This window comes from Neofelis nebulosa, chromosome X (genome assembly GCF_028018385.1).
Source record: "Neofelis nebulosa isolate mNeoNeb1 chromosome X, mNeoNeb1.pri, whole genome shotgun sequence".
In the NCBI taxonomy this organism is placed as follows: Eukaryota; Metazoa; Chordata; class Mammalia; order Carnivora; family Felidae; genus Neofelis; species Neofelis nebulosa.
The window spans coordinates 97,391,428-97,407,364 of NC_080800.1; the positions used below are offsets into that span (position 1 = coordinate 97,391,428).

The 15,937-nt window shown below is 48.3% G+C and overlaps 1 protein-coding gene across 3 annotated transcripts in view; it reads left to right on the forward strand.

The window, feature by feature from the left end:
• Positions 1–15,937, forward strand: part of IL13RA1 (interleukin 13 receptor subunit alpha 1) — a 68,234-nt gene that overhangs the window by 40,175 nt on the left and 12,122 nt on the right. For 2 of the 3 annotated variants that reach the window (XM_058714244.1, XM_058714243.1), the window contains exons 6-10: positions 281–432; positions 7,378–7,425; positions 7,714–7,846; positions 11,072–11,168; positions 13,594–13,678. In XM_058714244.1, coding sequence (XP_058570227.1) covers positions 281–432; positions 7,378–7,425; positions 7,714–7,846; positions 11,072–11,168; positions 13,594–13,678 — 515 coding nt within the window. Of the gene's footprint in view, positions 1–280; positions 433–1,893; positions 2,063–3,482; positions 3,913–7,377; positions 7,426–7,713; positions 7,847–11,071; positions 11,169–13,593; positions 13,679–15,937 lie in introns of those variants that run through there. The other variant, XM_058714245.1, reaches the window with a different exon arrangement.

A 15,937-nucleotide genomic window follows, 5' to 3' on the forward strand; every position in this document is an offset into this window, starting at 1 on the left:
CCATTAGGTGGATGCACATGTGGACCTAAGGGCTTCTTTTCTTTATTCTCTGTCACAGCTAGATGTCCTGATTATGCCCCATCCGTGTTCTAACCGGATGCAGGTCAGAGTTCACGTCATCTTCCAGACACCCCGAAGATGTTCGTTAGATCCATTTGGCTAGGCAGCTTAAAATAAGCTTTCTCCATTCATTGTGACCTTCATTATCTCTACCCGTGGATGAACCTCATCAAAATGAACCCTGGAAGCTAATTTGTATGCTTCTATTTCTGTCTTTCAGTGAAACCTGATCCCCCACATATTAAACGGCTCTTCTTCCAAAATGGTAACTTGTACGTGCAATGGAAGAATCCACAGAATTTTTATAGCAGATGCTTATCTTATCAAGTAGAAGTCAACAACAGCCAAACAGAGACGCATGATATTTTCTACGTAAGTTTTTCTTAGCTAGTTGATGTAACTTGGCTATTTTTCTGTCACTCGAGCTTCTTACAGGGTAATATACTGAGATGTCAGTGAAATGCAGCTCTTAGATTTGTCACCTGATGATGACGGTAATGAACTTTCTCGTCTGAAATAGGGCGTGGTGGGAGCTTTGAGGGTCTGTGGTAGTGGCACTGGCCGTCAGATTCAAGCCATTCGTTGATTCACCTGCTGAACGCATTTTCAGTACATATCTACCACGTGCCGGGCGCTGTTTTATGTGCACGTGACCCTGACGCGAAGGTCTTTTTTTCCCATGAAACCTCCCTACTGGAAAATGAGTATGTAAATGAGCAAGCTGATTTCAGAGCACGAAGGCTGTGAAGATAATTAAATAGGTCATGTAGTGGCATGACAGGCGGGCCTGAGGGAATATGAGGTTGGGCAGTCATCTGAAGTGATGACATTGGAGATGAGACCAGAATGACGGGCAGGGGCTAGCCATGGGAAGATCTGGGGGTGGGGGGAACAGCCAGTACAAAGACTCTGAGGCAGGAATGGGCTTGGCCTGTGTGAGACACAGAGAGGAGACTCGGGTGGCCAAAATACAGTAGGAAAAGATGCGTAAGCGGGAGGCCGGGGTCAGATCGGGTAGATACTTCGAGGCTCTGGTATGGCCATTCCCTTTTCTTGGAGTTTGTGGCAACTAAGGTATTCCACTTTGAGGAGTCCATATTTGTTGGCGTATGTACGTTTACGCTCCTGGGAAGCTAATACAAAACATACTAATTAGAGGTCCCCGTGGGCCACCGGCCATAACAGGATGTGGTGTAACCTCAGGGCGTCCGTCGCATTCTTCCGCTTTACGGGAGAGGTCACACACTCGGGCCTTAAACATTTTTGTTTGGACCACAGGCACGGTGGGGGTTCGTTTATTAAATTTGACGGAGGCAAACCATAAGAGGCTTAAATACAGAGAACAAACGAAGCGTTGCTGGAGGGACGTGGGTGGGGGATGGGCTAAACGGGCAACGGGCCTTAAGGAGGGCGCTCGTTGGGATGAGCACCGGGGCTTCTGTGTGAGTGATGAATCGCTAAATTCTAGTCCCGAAGCCTAACTTGAATTTAAACAAATACATTTAAGAAACCAAAACAACAACAACAACAACAACAAAATTGGGAAATTTTGCCCAGATTCAAATACCCTGGCCCCCGAGGAGTGTAGTTTCCATGAGGTGGCGCCGCAAGACCGCAGGGGCCGGGCCGTGGCTGGTGTGCCACCTGCCGGCGGTGGGGGGGGGGGGGGGCGGGGGGCGTGTGCATTCGCATTTCAGAGGTTGGAGCCCGAGTGTTTCGTATTGGCTTTTAAAGGACCCCGGCATCTCGCACGTGGGCACATGCTTTGGTCCAGTTGTTTTGGCTCATCGTGGGAGTTTCAAAATACTTACTAAAATAAGCCACTGTTGACAGGCTGTAACTCCAGAGGGACTGGCCGGGTCCGCAGCTGACCGGAGCTTCTCTGGGCATCTGCAGGTGAATCTGTTTGCCGAAATAGAATCACCATTATCCGTACCAGAAAGTGGTGTCCCCATACCGTGCTGCAAAGGGAAAGAGCAAAGGGCTTCCAAGTGGGGAGAAGGTGAGGCTTGGATTTATGGCGGAGTCAGCTTGTCAGAGCGCTGAAGCATACTTGACTACTCCAGCCTCTCCTGCTCTCTTCTGTCTGAAATCCTGAGACACATGCTGCTCGTATTACTCATTTGGCACCGAATTGTGTCCTGCGAGTTACCCCGATCACATGTTTGAGCCTTTTCTCTTGACTAAAAATAAAAGCTCCTGCAGGGAGGACTTCGGGGGTGTTTACTTTGTGCCGCTCCCGCTAACAGTGGCTAGCACAGATCGAGCGATTACTATGTGCTAGGCATTTTATTTTATTTTTTAAATGTTTTCTGGAGAGAGAGACAGAGAGAGCGAGCATGCGAGTGGGGGGTGGACAGGGACAGAGGGAGAGAGAGAGAAAATCCTGATCCCGAGCAGGGATTCTCCACGCTCAGCATGGAGCCCGATGCGGGGCTCGATCCCACGACCCCGGGCTCACGACGTGAGCAGACATCAAGAGTCGGCGGCTCAACTGACTGAGCCACCCGGGCCCCCCTGTGGTAGGCATCTTAATGGACACATTATCTCAACCCTTTCTTGTAATCCTCATGGTTACCCTGACGATCTAGGTCCTATCATTTTGTCCCCATTTCACAGAGGAGCAAATGTGATCTGACCCCAAAGCTTGTGCTGGTAAGCACTGGGGACCACCTCAGTACTTCCTCTTAATAGTAACAGCCATCCCTTGTTAAGTGTTCATGATATGCTACAAAGCTACTCTTCTAGATGCTTCTTATACAGTAGCATATAACAGTCTGTGAAGTGGTTCTATTTTAATCTATATTTTATTGGGAAACTAAGGCTCAGAGAGGGTAAGTAACTTGCTACAGGCCACACAGCTGATCAGTTGGTCTTTATGTAGTCAAAGGTTGGTCCTGATGTATTAAACTTTGAGAATATTTGGGATTAACACCATGTGCACGGTCATCACTTAATAAATTATCGTCGAACTGAGTTAATCTTTTTTACAAACTTTTGAACTGAAGAGCGTGTACATGCTATGGAATTTGTCCTCCTAAATCAGAACTGTAGCCTATTTGGAATTAACTCTGTTTACACATTTGAGCCGAACATTCTTTCCCCTGGCAGATGTTCACCAGCTGCTTCCTCTCCCAGAATGTCATCAGCTTTTTGTACGCTCACTGATTTTGAGCTCCTCTGGTTAGACCCTTCCCCCCGCCCTGTTTTTTGCGAGCCTTTTTGAGGAATTATTTCGCCTGGTGTTCTAGTTAAGAGGGGGAAGTAGGCTGGGACATGAGCTGGTGCCATCACGTGGGGGCTGTGGGCAGAAGTAACTCATGACAGAATCACAAAGCAAAGAATGACTCTTGTTTAACCACCCCCCTTCTCCCCAAACTCTCTGCTTGGTCCTCTGTGCCCTTGTCTTCCTTCTCCCACAGGGGTATCTGAGCAGCCCATAGACTATGCAAGGGAATTTACATTTGAACAAGAGCCCGGAACCTTCCATTTGCGCCGTGATTTGCTGATGTTTGGAATCCATATGTATCTGGGAGATGGTCATGAGGAGGGAGACACGAACCTGCAACCCGATCCATCAAGCGGCAGTTGACACTTGTGATTCCCCAGCAGGTCTCTGATTCCCAAGTGGCCTCTTCTCTGCCCTGGAAGAAGTAGCGATAGGACAACTCTCCATCACTCAGCTGGCCTTCCAGCTCATCACAAACGCTGCAGGGAACCATTTAGCGAATAACATGCACGGTCAAAAATCATAGCTCTGTGTTCTGGTTTTTGTCTCATGTTTAAGCATCTCTTTGATAAAAGTTGACTGTTTCTTCCAGCTTTGTTGAGGTATGATGGACAAGTAAAAAGTATATATATTTGGGTTATACAGTGTGATTACTTTCTTTTTTTTTTTTTTTAATTTTTTTTAACGTTTATTTATTTTTGAGGCAGAGAAAGCCAGAGCATGAACGAGGGAGGTTCAGAGAGAGGGAGACACAGAATGTGAAACAGGCTCCAGGCTCTGAGCGGTCAGCACAGAGCCCGACGCGGGGCTCGAACTCACGGACCGCGAGATCGTGACCTGAGCCGAAGTCAGCCGCTTAACCGACTGAGCCACCCAGGCGCCCCAAGTGTGATTACTTTCAAGGTGTACAACATGATAACCTCATATGCATATATCTTGTGAAATGATTACCACAATCAAGTTAATTAACACATCCATCACTTCACACAGTTACCTTTTTTTTAATGTTTATTTATTTACCTTGAGAGAGAAAGCATGCATGTGTGCATGCATGAACAAGGTGGGGGGGGGTTTGAGAGAGAGAGAGAGAGAGAGAGAGAGAGAGAGAGAGAATCCTAAGCAGGCTCTGTGCTCAGCGTGGATCCTGATGTGGTGCTCGATCTCATGACCATGAGATCATGTCTTGAGCCAAAATCAAGAGTCGGATGCTTAACCAACCGAGCCACCCAGGTGCCCCCACCGTTACCTTTTTTTAAGTAGTGAGAATGCTTAAGATCTACTCTCTTAGCAAATTTCAACTATACAATATGGTATTATTAACTACAATCACCATTCTGTACATTAGATCCCCAGAACTTATAACTAAAAGCTTGTACCCTTTCACCAACACCACCCCATTCCCCCCTTGTCCCTCAGCCCCTTCTGCCACCATTCCACTTTTAGCCTCTACGAATTCAACTTTAAAAACAATTTTTTTAACTTTTTAATGTTTATTTATTTTGAGAGAGAGACAGAGAGTGAGCAGGGGAAAGGCAGAGAGAGAGGGAGACACAGAATCCGAAGCAGGCTCCAGGCTCTGAGCTGTCAGCACAGAGCCCAACGTGGGGCTTGAATCCATGAACTGTGAGATCATGACCTGAGCCAAAGTCAGATGCTTAACCCACTGAGCCACCCAGGTGCCCCTGAACTCAACTTTTTTAGATTCCACATATACGTGAGGTCATACGGTATTTGTCTTTCTCTGACTTATTTTACTTAGCATAGTGCCTCCTGAGTTTCATCCATGTTGTCACAAATGGCAGGATTTTTCCTTCTTTCTCACGCCTGGATGATATTCCGTCATATATACATACCACGTCTTCTTTATTCATCTATGGGTGGACACTTTGCATATCTTAGCTATGGTAAATAATGCTGCAGTAAACATAGGGGTGCACGTACCCCTTTGAATTAGTGTTTTTGTTCCTTTTGGGTAGCGTGATTATTGGATCATAGGGCAATTCTATTTTTAATGTTTTGAGAAACCTCCACACCGTTTTCCACAGTGGCCGCACCAGTTTGCATTCCCACCGGCAACGCACAAGCGTTCCCCTTTCTCCACATCCTCACCAACACTTGTTATTTCTTGTCTTTGATGTTGGCCATTCTAATAGGTATAAGAGGATGCCTAATCGTGGTTTTGATTTTCATTTCCCTGATCATTAATGATGTCGAACATCTTTTCATATAACCTGTTGGCCAGAAGTAGACTACTAATACTAAGCAACAGGTTTTCACTATTCATTTTTCACTCCACTTTTGAAATATTTGCATTTTAGGAACTGATCTGTCTACGTCAGACAGCAAGTGATTTAAATTGTGTGGAAGAGAATTTTGCATCATACTTTGTTTTCTCTGACTCAGTCGTTTTTGACACCATACGCTCAGCAAGGGAGACTGGGTTTTTTTTTTTTTAACGTTTAATTGATGTAGAGGATCCTATAGAAAAATAACACAAGTGGTTATGCATAGCTCAATGAGTTTTCACAAGTGATTTTTGCAACTGATTTTTCACTTATGTAACCAGCACCCCAGAAGCCCCATCGTGACCCCTTTTAGTGACTCTCCCAAAGCATGACTGTTACCCTGACTTCTGATCCCATAGATTAGTTTTGTTGCCTCTGTTTATTTTTATTTATTTGTTTTTAAAGTTTATTTATTGATTTTGAGAGAGAACAAGTGAGCAGGGGAGGGGCAGAGGGAGAGGGAGAAAGGATCCCAAGCAGGCTCCACGCTGTTAGCGCAGAGCCCGATGCGGGGCTCGATCTCATGAACTGTGAGATCGTGACCTGAGCCAAAACCAAGGGTCGGGTGCCTGACTGAGCCCCCCGGGCGCCTCTGTTGCCTCTTTGAAGCCTCGTATGGACGAATTCTCCAGCATTTGCTTTTTGTGCACGTCTGCCTTCTTTCACCCAGCGTTCCGTTTAGGAAGAGCCACAGATATCGTTGCCTGTAGTTGTCAGTGTTTCGTTCTCACTGCATTGGTTCTGTCGTGTCGGTATTATCACATTTGATTTATCCATTCTCCCTTTGGGGCATATTTGGATAGTTTCCGGTTGGGAGTTTTATGAATAGAGTTTTTATGAACATTTGCGTATTTGTCTCTTGGTGCGCACGTGCATACGTTTCTGTTGAGCCTGTATGGGTCAGAGGGTTATATATGATGGTCTCTAAGTGATGATCAGACTTTTCCCAAATGGTTGTGCCCGTTTACACCATGAAGAGCAGAAGCTGAGGACGCTAGATGCTTCCCATCCTCATCAGCACTCGGTGTTGTCCGATAGGCGTGTGTGTGTGTCATTAGCTTGTGGATTTAATTCGCATTTCCCTGATGATTAATGAAGCTGAGCGCTTTTGCACATGTTCGTTGGCAATTTGGAATACCCTCTTGTGAAACGCCTGCTCAAATCTTTTGCCAGTTTTTCTGTGGGGTTGTCTGCCTCTTCCTCGTTAGTTGGTGGGCTATACGTATATGTGCGTGGGTGTGTTCCATATAAATATAAGCATATATTATAAATAGGTATGTACGCAAGTTCTTTGTCAGCGGTTGCGGCCATCTTCTCTCACTCTATGCGTCACTTTTCAAATTTCCTGAATAGGATATCTTTGGATGAACAGAAGAAGTTTGGAATTTTGATACAGATGACTTTATAACAATTTTTCCTTTAGGGTTACTATTGTGTGGTTTTATTTAAGAAATCTTTTCCTGCTTCAAGGGCATGAAGGTGTTCTACGTTTTCTTCTAAAATCTCGCTGTATTTATGTATTTGTTTGTTCGGTTTATTTTAACTTTCACATTTAGATGTGCGGTCCGTTTGGAATTGACTTGGTAAATACTGTGAGGTAGGGGTCAAGAGGTTTTTTTTTTTTTCCTGTACGTGTATATAATCGATCCGACGCATCTTATTAAAACGAAACAAAACTAGCCTTTCACGGCACCTGGTCCCCTTCAGATGGGATGAAAGGAAACCTCGTTAGAAATGGTGGAATGATGCGGTGGAGTCTTTTCATTCTTTTTGAATGTATTTGTTTTTTTATATATCTTCCAGGTTGAAGAAGCCAAGTGTCAGAATTCAGAATTTGAGGGACACCTGGAGGTCAGTAAATTCAACTTCCGCTCTTTGGGTTTAAGCTCACAGAGTGACTGGGGGTGGGGCGGGGTGACTGTAGCCTCAACGGTAACTGCTCTGAGCAAAAGAAACTCCTTTGTTTTGCGGGTTATTGCCAAGTTTCCTTTGAGGCGCTAGAGTCGGGTCATGGGGGCCGCCATCCAAGTCTTGATCGCGTACAGAATTTGGCAGAGAATTCTATTTCCGCGGGATTCAGAAGCAGAAAAGGAGAGCCGCCCGGTAACATGCCTCGTGTGTGTTTGTCTCCCCTCTCAGGGCACAATTTGCTTCATGGTCCCCGGCATCCTCCCCGACACTCTGAACACGGTGAGAATCCGGGTGAGGACGAACAAGCTATGCTACGAGGACGACAGGCTGTGGAGCAACTGGAGCCAGGCGATGAGCATAGGTGAGGGGACGGGACCTCGCGCGCCACGGAAGCCAGCGAGGGGCTGAAGCGGAAGATAGACCGGGGGAGGGGGCGGCACCGCATTCCCGACATCCTCCAGGGGAAGCTGCAATCGCACCGCATCTGCTGTTCGATTGCAGCCAGATCACCCAGGTTTAACCCACACCGCGCAGCTCTTTGAAAACCCACAATCCAAAAGGCGTCACTCTCTCTCTCCTGTCCGGTCTCTATGTTTTTAACAACCTGAACAACATACCAGGAGGCGGGCATGATGAAGTCCATAGCTCGTGCCTTGCTAGAGGACCACCCTGTGGGCTAGTGACAGAATCAAGAGTAGAACAGTGACCTTGATGGCGTTTGACAGAGATCACACCGTATCCGGGTCTGAAGACAACAGTTTCGCGTATTAACGGAGTGCCTGAGCAAACTGGGTGTCAGGCCCAAGAACAGGATTGGAAAGAGCTGTGCTGTTTTTTAAGAAAAAAAATTTTGATTCGTATTCATATTTGGGGAGAGAGAGAGACAGAGCGTGAGTGGGGGGAGGGGCAGAGAGAGAGGGAGACACAGAACGGGAAGCAGGCTCCGGGCTCCGGGCTGTCAGCACGGGGCCTGACGCGGGGTTTGAACCCACCAACCGTGAGTGAGATCATGACCTGAGCCGGAGTCGGACGCTTAACCGACTGAGCCACCCAGGCGCCCGTAGAGAGAGCTATGCTTCGTGGATGTGTGTGTGCGTGTTGTGGGGTGGAGTGTAGGAGTGACTCAGCACTGGATCCTTAAATACCCCCAGTGTGTAGCCACAGGCCGCAGTGATAGTGTAGCACCCAGAACAAGGGGATACTACAGGGTGGGAAACAGTGTCCTGGCCCCATCAGAAGCGTGCAGTGTTCTATTCCGGGCGCCACGCTGTAGGAGCTTCATTGGCAGACCGGAACCTATCGTTGAGAGGGTCATCGGGATGTTGAAGAATCACAAAACTTAGGGACAAGTGGTTGGATGAAGCAAGCCTGGGGGTGAGGAGTCCTGATTGCTGAATTTTAAGTAGAAGAGGAGATAGGTTATTTTCTTTTGTGGCTCCTTGGGGCAAAATAGGACCACCGGAAGAACTTTCTAATAGCTCTCTGACAGTCAGAGAGACAGGTTATTGAGGTAATCGGTTCCCTACTAATTGAGGGACTGAACAAGCTAGGTGCCAGGCATGGTTGTATTCCTTATCTATTGTTGCATAACAAAGAATCTCAAAATTTGGTGCCTTAGAAAACACATTTAGCATCTCACAGTTCCTGTGGGTCAGGAATCTGGGCACAGCGTGGCTCAGTGCCTCTGGCCCAGGTTCTCTCATGAGGTTACAGTCAAGCTGTTGGGTGGGACTGCAGTCTCATCTGAAGGCTTGATTGGGGCTGGGAAACCCACTTCCAAGCTCACTTATGTGGTCGTCGGAAAGCCTCTGTTCCTTGCCGGCTGTTGGATGGGGGCTGTAGCAGGTTGAATCGTCTCCCTCAAAAAGATACGTTCGGCTCCCAACTCCTATACCTGCGAATGTGACTTTATTTGGAAGTGGTTTTTGCAGATGGGATCAGGTTAAGATGAGGTCACACCATTAAAGTAGACCCTGCATCTGATGACTAGTATCATTATGAGAGAGGATACACAGAAACACGAAGAGACCCCCCCCCCCCAGGGAAGAAGGCCCTGTGAGGATGGGGGCAGTCGATGGAGTGATGCAGGTATAGCCAAGGAACCCTAAGGGTTCCCGGGAGCCACCAGAAGCTAGGAGGAGGCAAGGAGGGATTCGTCTCCAGAGCCTTCAGAGGGAGCACGTCCCTGCGGATACCTTGCTTTTGGGCGTCTAGCCTTCGGAACTGTGAGAGAACACACGTCTATCGTTTTAAGCCAACTGATGTGTGGCGATTCACCCCAGCAGCCCTAGGGAGCTCCTGCAGAGGCCTCCCTCAGTTTCTTGCCCTTTGGGCCTTTCATGCAGGCAGGCATTTCATGCCTCATGAAACGGCGACTGGCTTGCTCAAGCAAGTGACTCAAGCAAGAGTGTGTGAGAGGACACCCGGTGTGGAAACCAGTCTTTTGTAACCTAATCTTGGAAATGACACGAACGCTGCCGTTCAGTTCTTTACAGGCAAGTCAGTCAGTCCGGCCCACTCTCGAGGGGAGGAGGTTACGTAAGGGCGTGAGTATCAGGAGGCAGGGATCATTTGGGGCCATCTTAGAGGCTAACACAGGGATGCTAGGCCCTGACGATGCTTCCTAGGTGGCCATGCCCTCGTGGAAAAGATGAGCACGTAAGCAGACATGACATTCTGCGTGTGAAGCGTAGCAAGTCAACTTCTCAAGTGACCGAGAAGCTTTGGAACATGGACAGTGCCGGATTTGAGGCCTGACTTACTAAACCCTCTGAACGAGCCACTAACCCTCTCTGAGCCTTATCCTTCTCATCTGTATAAACGGGAGACACCATCGTCTCTCTCCATAGCATACATAGAAACACATCGAGGCACTCCGGGTGGTATCACGTATGTAGCAGATGCTCAGTTAAAAATAGTAGTAGTGGTAGTTAGGAGCACCTGAGGCGTTCTAGTAGTGGTTAAGTGACCAACAAGAAGAGAGAGTCACTGTTAATGACATGATCTTTCTAACAGGTGTAATAGCATTGTGAATAGTGTCTGGAACTAGTTAAGATACCCTGGCTTCAGACAACCCTCAAGGTGTCTTTTCATCTGTGGCATGTTGGGCACTAGAGCAGGACTTTGTTTTTCGCTGCTAAGGGAACGGAAGATGAGATCATTGAAGCGTTTTGGGGGCGCCCGGGTGGCTCAGCCGGTTAAGCGTCCGACTTCAGCTCCGGCCATGATCTCGCGGTCCGTGAGTTCGAGCCCTGCATCCGGCTCTGTGCTGACAGCTCGGAGCCTGGAGCCTGCTTCGGATTCTGTGTCTCCCTCTCTCTCTGCCCCTCCCCTGCTCACAGTCTGTCTGTCTGTCTGTCTGTCTCTCTCTCTCTCTCTCTGTCTCTCTGTCTCTCTCTCTCTGAGAAATAAATAAGCATTAAAAAACCTTAAAAATAGAATTGAAGAGTTGGAAAACAGGTTGGGGTAGAGTGCAGAGAAAGCTGCGATCTCGCTAGTTTGATCCAACGGTTGCTTGTTGTTTCCCCCCCCCGCCCCCAAAAGGGTTTGATTTCTCATGTCTTTTTGTTTGCTTTCCGTTTGCCAGGTGAGAACGCCGACCCCACATTCTATATAACCATGCTGCTCGCCACCCCGGTCATCGTTGCGGGTGCCATCATAGTCCTCCTGCTTTATCTCAAAAGGTGAGGCGGCCGCCCCGGTCGGCTTGGCGGCTTCTGTTGGCCCTTCCTCTCCAGTTACTACTGTTCGTGAGAGCGTTTGGCGTTCGCCCCACGTATTAGGAGCACTTTGGCTATCAACGGCTTTTGGTAGTATGGCGCGGCCCAGAGGGATTACCGTGCCCATTTTCTGGGGAGGAAGGTGTCGCGTTAATTTCCCGCGGCCCCGCTCCGGCACCGTTCCCTTCGCGTGTGTTTGGGATCATCGACAGGCCCCGTGTTCACCCTGCTCTTTCAGATGCCTAATACGGCCAAAGGCGGTGGCACTTGGAATGAAGTCTTGGCGTGACGCATTCAATGACCCGTCCAGTATTAATGCAGGGCAAGCTGCTACTTTAAAGCTGCGGGAAAGAGAACTTCACCAAGTTGTCTCTCTCTGGTCGGTAGAGAGACGGCACTCGGTGCGCGCAAGGGGCGAGCGCCAGATGAGGCTGGAGGGGTTGGCGGAGCCAGATCACGTGGGCCGTGGCGGGGGAATTGAGATTTCGTCCTCAGCATGAGGGGGAATCGTCGCAGAGTGTTAAGCGGGGAAAGGAACCCGCCCTGATTTTACTGTCATGAAAGGTCACCGACGTTGCCGAATGAAGAGCTGGCTCGGGTAGGGACGGAAGCGGGTGGGCTGGTCAGAAGGTGCTGCCGCCTTTTGGGGGGTAAAGACGTGGGAAGCCTGGCCTAGGAGGTTAGTGATGGCGGTAGTAAGACGCGGTCAGAGGTGGGACGCATTCGGGAGGTAGAGCTGAGAGCGCTTGCTGATGGCCGCTTGCCCGTGAGGCCCGAGGGAAACTGAGGGTTCACGGAGAGCTCAGGTTTGGGTGAACGCTGGAGCCGTCGGCTGAGAGGGAGAAGATTGTGCGGAGCGCTGGCCCTGGGGCAAAGGGGAAGACTCAGTTTGGAATGTCAGTTCCAGATGACTGTTAGACACCCAAATAGGGATGTCACAGGGGTAGTCGTGCGATGAATCTGGAGTTTCAGGGGGAGGTCTGGGCCGGAGATGGAATCTGGGGAGCCCTCGGCGTGTAACTGGACCCGAAGCCCTAAGACTGGAAGAGAGCGCTCGTACAGTGAGGGGGCCAGAGGGCGAGAGACAGAGCCCTGGGCCACGCCGATGTTCAGAGCCTGGGAGATGAGGTGGGGCCACCAAAGGGTAGTCTGAGGCATAAAGATGGGGAGAGGAGAAAAGAAGAAAGTAAAAAGAGGAATGAACCCTGTTCTCGGAAGATTTTTTTTTTTTGAAATTATAAGCAATGAGCCCCCATCTGGCCTATGATGAGTAAAGCACCGTTATTATTCAATTATAGGGGACGGCTCACGGGCACGTGCGCACACACCCACGCACGCACAGTCATAACCGTGTGAGGTGATGGATGTGTTAATTTGCTTGATCGTGGTCATCGTTTCATAACGTACAACATCATGTTGTTCACCTCACACGTGTACAATTTTTTTCCCTTGAATAGATCTCATTTAAGCTGGAAAAAACATTTGTGGTTTTTTTCAAATTTATCTTGCGAGGGGTGGGGGGGCGGCGAGCAAGCGGGCAAGCAGCCTCCGTGCTGACGCGGGGCTCAGTCTCATGAACCACGAGATCATGACCTGAGTCGAAATCAAGAGTCAGACGCCTCACCCAGTTAGCCACCCAGGTGCCCCAAGCTGGAAAACAGTTTTAAAAACGATGAGAGTGGGGCGCCTGGGTGGCCCAGTCGGTTGGGTGACCGACTTCGACTCAGGTCACGATCTCGCAGTTCGTGGGTTCGAGCCCCACGTCGGGCTCTGTGCCGAAGGCTTGCTCGGAGCCTAGAGCCTGCATGGGATTCTGTGTCTCCTTCTCTCTCTACACCTCCCCCACTTGTGCTCTGTCTGACTGACTCTGTCTCTCAAAAATAAATAAACGTAAAAAAAATTTTTTTTTAAACGGTAAGAGTATGAGCAGTGTGTTTATCCTGACGGCCCCCTTGTTCCACCCATACTTGGGTGCTCTAAGGACATGGGTTTCTGAGCTTCTTTTGGAATTTTATTCACGGCTGCTTTATCACTAAAGATGACTAGTGTACCATGTCTTTTGTCCAAGCCTTCTTCTAAAGTGCCTTTATTTAGGGGCGCCTGGGTGGCTTGGTCGGTTGGGCCTCCGACTTCGGCGCAGGTCATGATCTCGCGGCCCGTGAGTTCGAGCCCCGCGTCGGGCTCTGTGCTGACCGCTCGGAGCCTGCAGCTTGTTTCGGATTCTGTGTCTCCCTCTCTCTCTCTGCCCCTCCCCTGTTCATGCTCTGTCTCTCTCTGTCTCAAAAATAAATAAACGTTGAAAAAATAAATAAATAAAGTGCCTTTATTTAAATGGGACGTTCCTGTGGACTGGAAGATTTGATCAAAAAATGTCTCTGTTTTCTTAAAGGCTCAAGATCATTATATTCCCTCCAATTCCTGACCCTGGCAAGATTTTTAAAGAAATGTTTGGAGACCAGAATGATGACAGCCTGGTAAGCACTGATTCCATGAAGTTCGAAACTGGGTTTTGTTCGGAGGCTGTGGGATTTGTAAAAAACAAAAACAAAAACAAACCCAGAAAATGTGCCGTTTTGACCCTTTTTAAGTATACGTCTCAATGGCATTGAGTACATTCAACAGTGTCATGCAACCATTATCGCTATCTCCAGAACTCTTTCATCATCCCAGATAGAAACCGTGCCCGTTAAACGCGGACTTCCCATTCCCCCCAGGAGCTGGCCACTTCTTTTCTACTTTCTGTCTCTATGAGTTTGCCTATTCTGGGCACCTCGTGTAAGTGGAATCCTACAATATTTGTCCTTTTGTGTCTGGCTTCTTTCACTTCGCATAATGTGGTTCATCCGTGTTGAAACATGTGTCAGTACTTTATTTCAAAATTGGTTATTTTGGGGCACTTGGGTAGCTCAGTCAGTTGTGTCCGACTCTTAATTTCAGCTCGGGTCATGATTTCCCGGTCATGAGATCAAGCCCTGCATCGGGCTCTGCGCTGGGTGTGGATTAAGATTCTCAAGATTCTCTCTCTCCTTCTCCCTCTGCCTCTCCCCCACTTGCACACGCTCTCTTGCTGTCTCTCTCTCTCTAAAAGAAAATGCAAAATTGATTATTTTAAACTACATTTTACCTAAAAGATTAAAGAAGAGGTGATTTAAAATGTTGCATCTCACAGTACACGGCTGGCTCAGTCTGTTGGGGCATGCACTTCTTGATCTCAGGGTCATGAGTTTGAACCCCGCATTGGGCATAGAGCCCACTTAAAATAAAAAATAAGGGGCGCCTGGGCGGCTCAGTCGGTTGAGTGTCCGACTTGGGCTCAGGTCGTGATCTCATGGTTTGTGAGTTCGAGCCCCGTGTCAGGCTCTGTGTTGACCGCTCGAAGCATGGAGCCGGCTTCGGATTCTGTGTCTCCCCCTCTCTCTGCCCCTCCCCTGCTCATGCTCTGTCTCTCAATAAGAAACAGTAAAAAAATTTTAAAAATAAGTTAAACAATTTTGTATCTCAGACTATGCAGACCATTTGAGAAGTCCTCGGGATACTTTGCCCAGCTCATATTGCTGGGCTTTGTTCTCTCTGGGGTAGGGAATCTGTTCGGTCCAAACCCTCAGTGAGAGGAGCCTTCCAGATGAAACCAGTGCAAAGGGCAGGGTTTCTGCCTCTTGGTGATTTGGGGAAATAGAAAGATAGGGTAAACATGGACATAGATTTTGTTCGTGTTGGTGCCTGGAAAGCTGGCCTCCAAAGACAAACTCACCCCAACTGTTACAGTTCGTTTGCTGCAGACTCCCATGCTGGAATTTGTGGCTAGAAAAGCGAAGACCCCAGGGGAACCGAAGAGTTTCAGGTTTCTCCGATAAGTACATTCACCCAAAGAAAATAATAAGGACACTAAATGGAATAAATATCAGCATTATTACATATATCTTAAATTAGTAATATCAGGCCCAGGGCAGTTAATTTAGTGAAATCGTACAGCATAGTACATGATAGCCTGGGCTCTGGAGTCACATTGTCTGGATTCAAATCTCATTTACCATCTGTCTGACCTTAGGTAACTTCCCTAACCTCTCTGTGCCTCAGTTTTCTCATTTGTAACATGAAGGTAATGATAGCGCCCGCCTCTTGGTGTCGTTCTGTGGTTTAGATTAATTTAATACATACAGACTGCTTAACATGCCCGGTACCATTACTGGTGCCTAGTAAGCGTTAGCGATTAGTATTACTGTGGATGCTTTCCCATTCTTGTGCATCTCCAGACGGTTTCTTTTTTAAGTAAGCTCTACCCCCAACAAGGGGCTTAAACCCATGACCCTGAGAGCAGGAGTCACACGCCGAACCAACTGAGTCAGCCAGGCGCCCCTCCCCAAACAGTTCTCTTAATAGCAAGTGATTCACAATAGCAGCGATGATCTACAGCTCAGGAAGGAAGGCAGGGAGGCTGATTTGCTTTCAGAGGAGGATTCTTCTAGATCAGTCTTTCATCAAGGCATGGTCATACTGCCAGACCCTGAGGGTGGGGCACCGTGAGGCAGAAGTCAAGTGTAACTCAGGTGAATATGGCAACCACTGGTTCTTCGTCTTTAGTTGAGTCACGACCAACTGAAACCCTTGTGAGAATAGGGGCCCCCGGACCCCGCCTCCAGAAAGTCCGATTCAGGAGGTCTGGGATGGGTCCCGGGAATCCGCGTAGTGAACGGGAGCTCACAGATGATTCCTGTTCTGGCAAGATAGTTTGT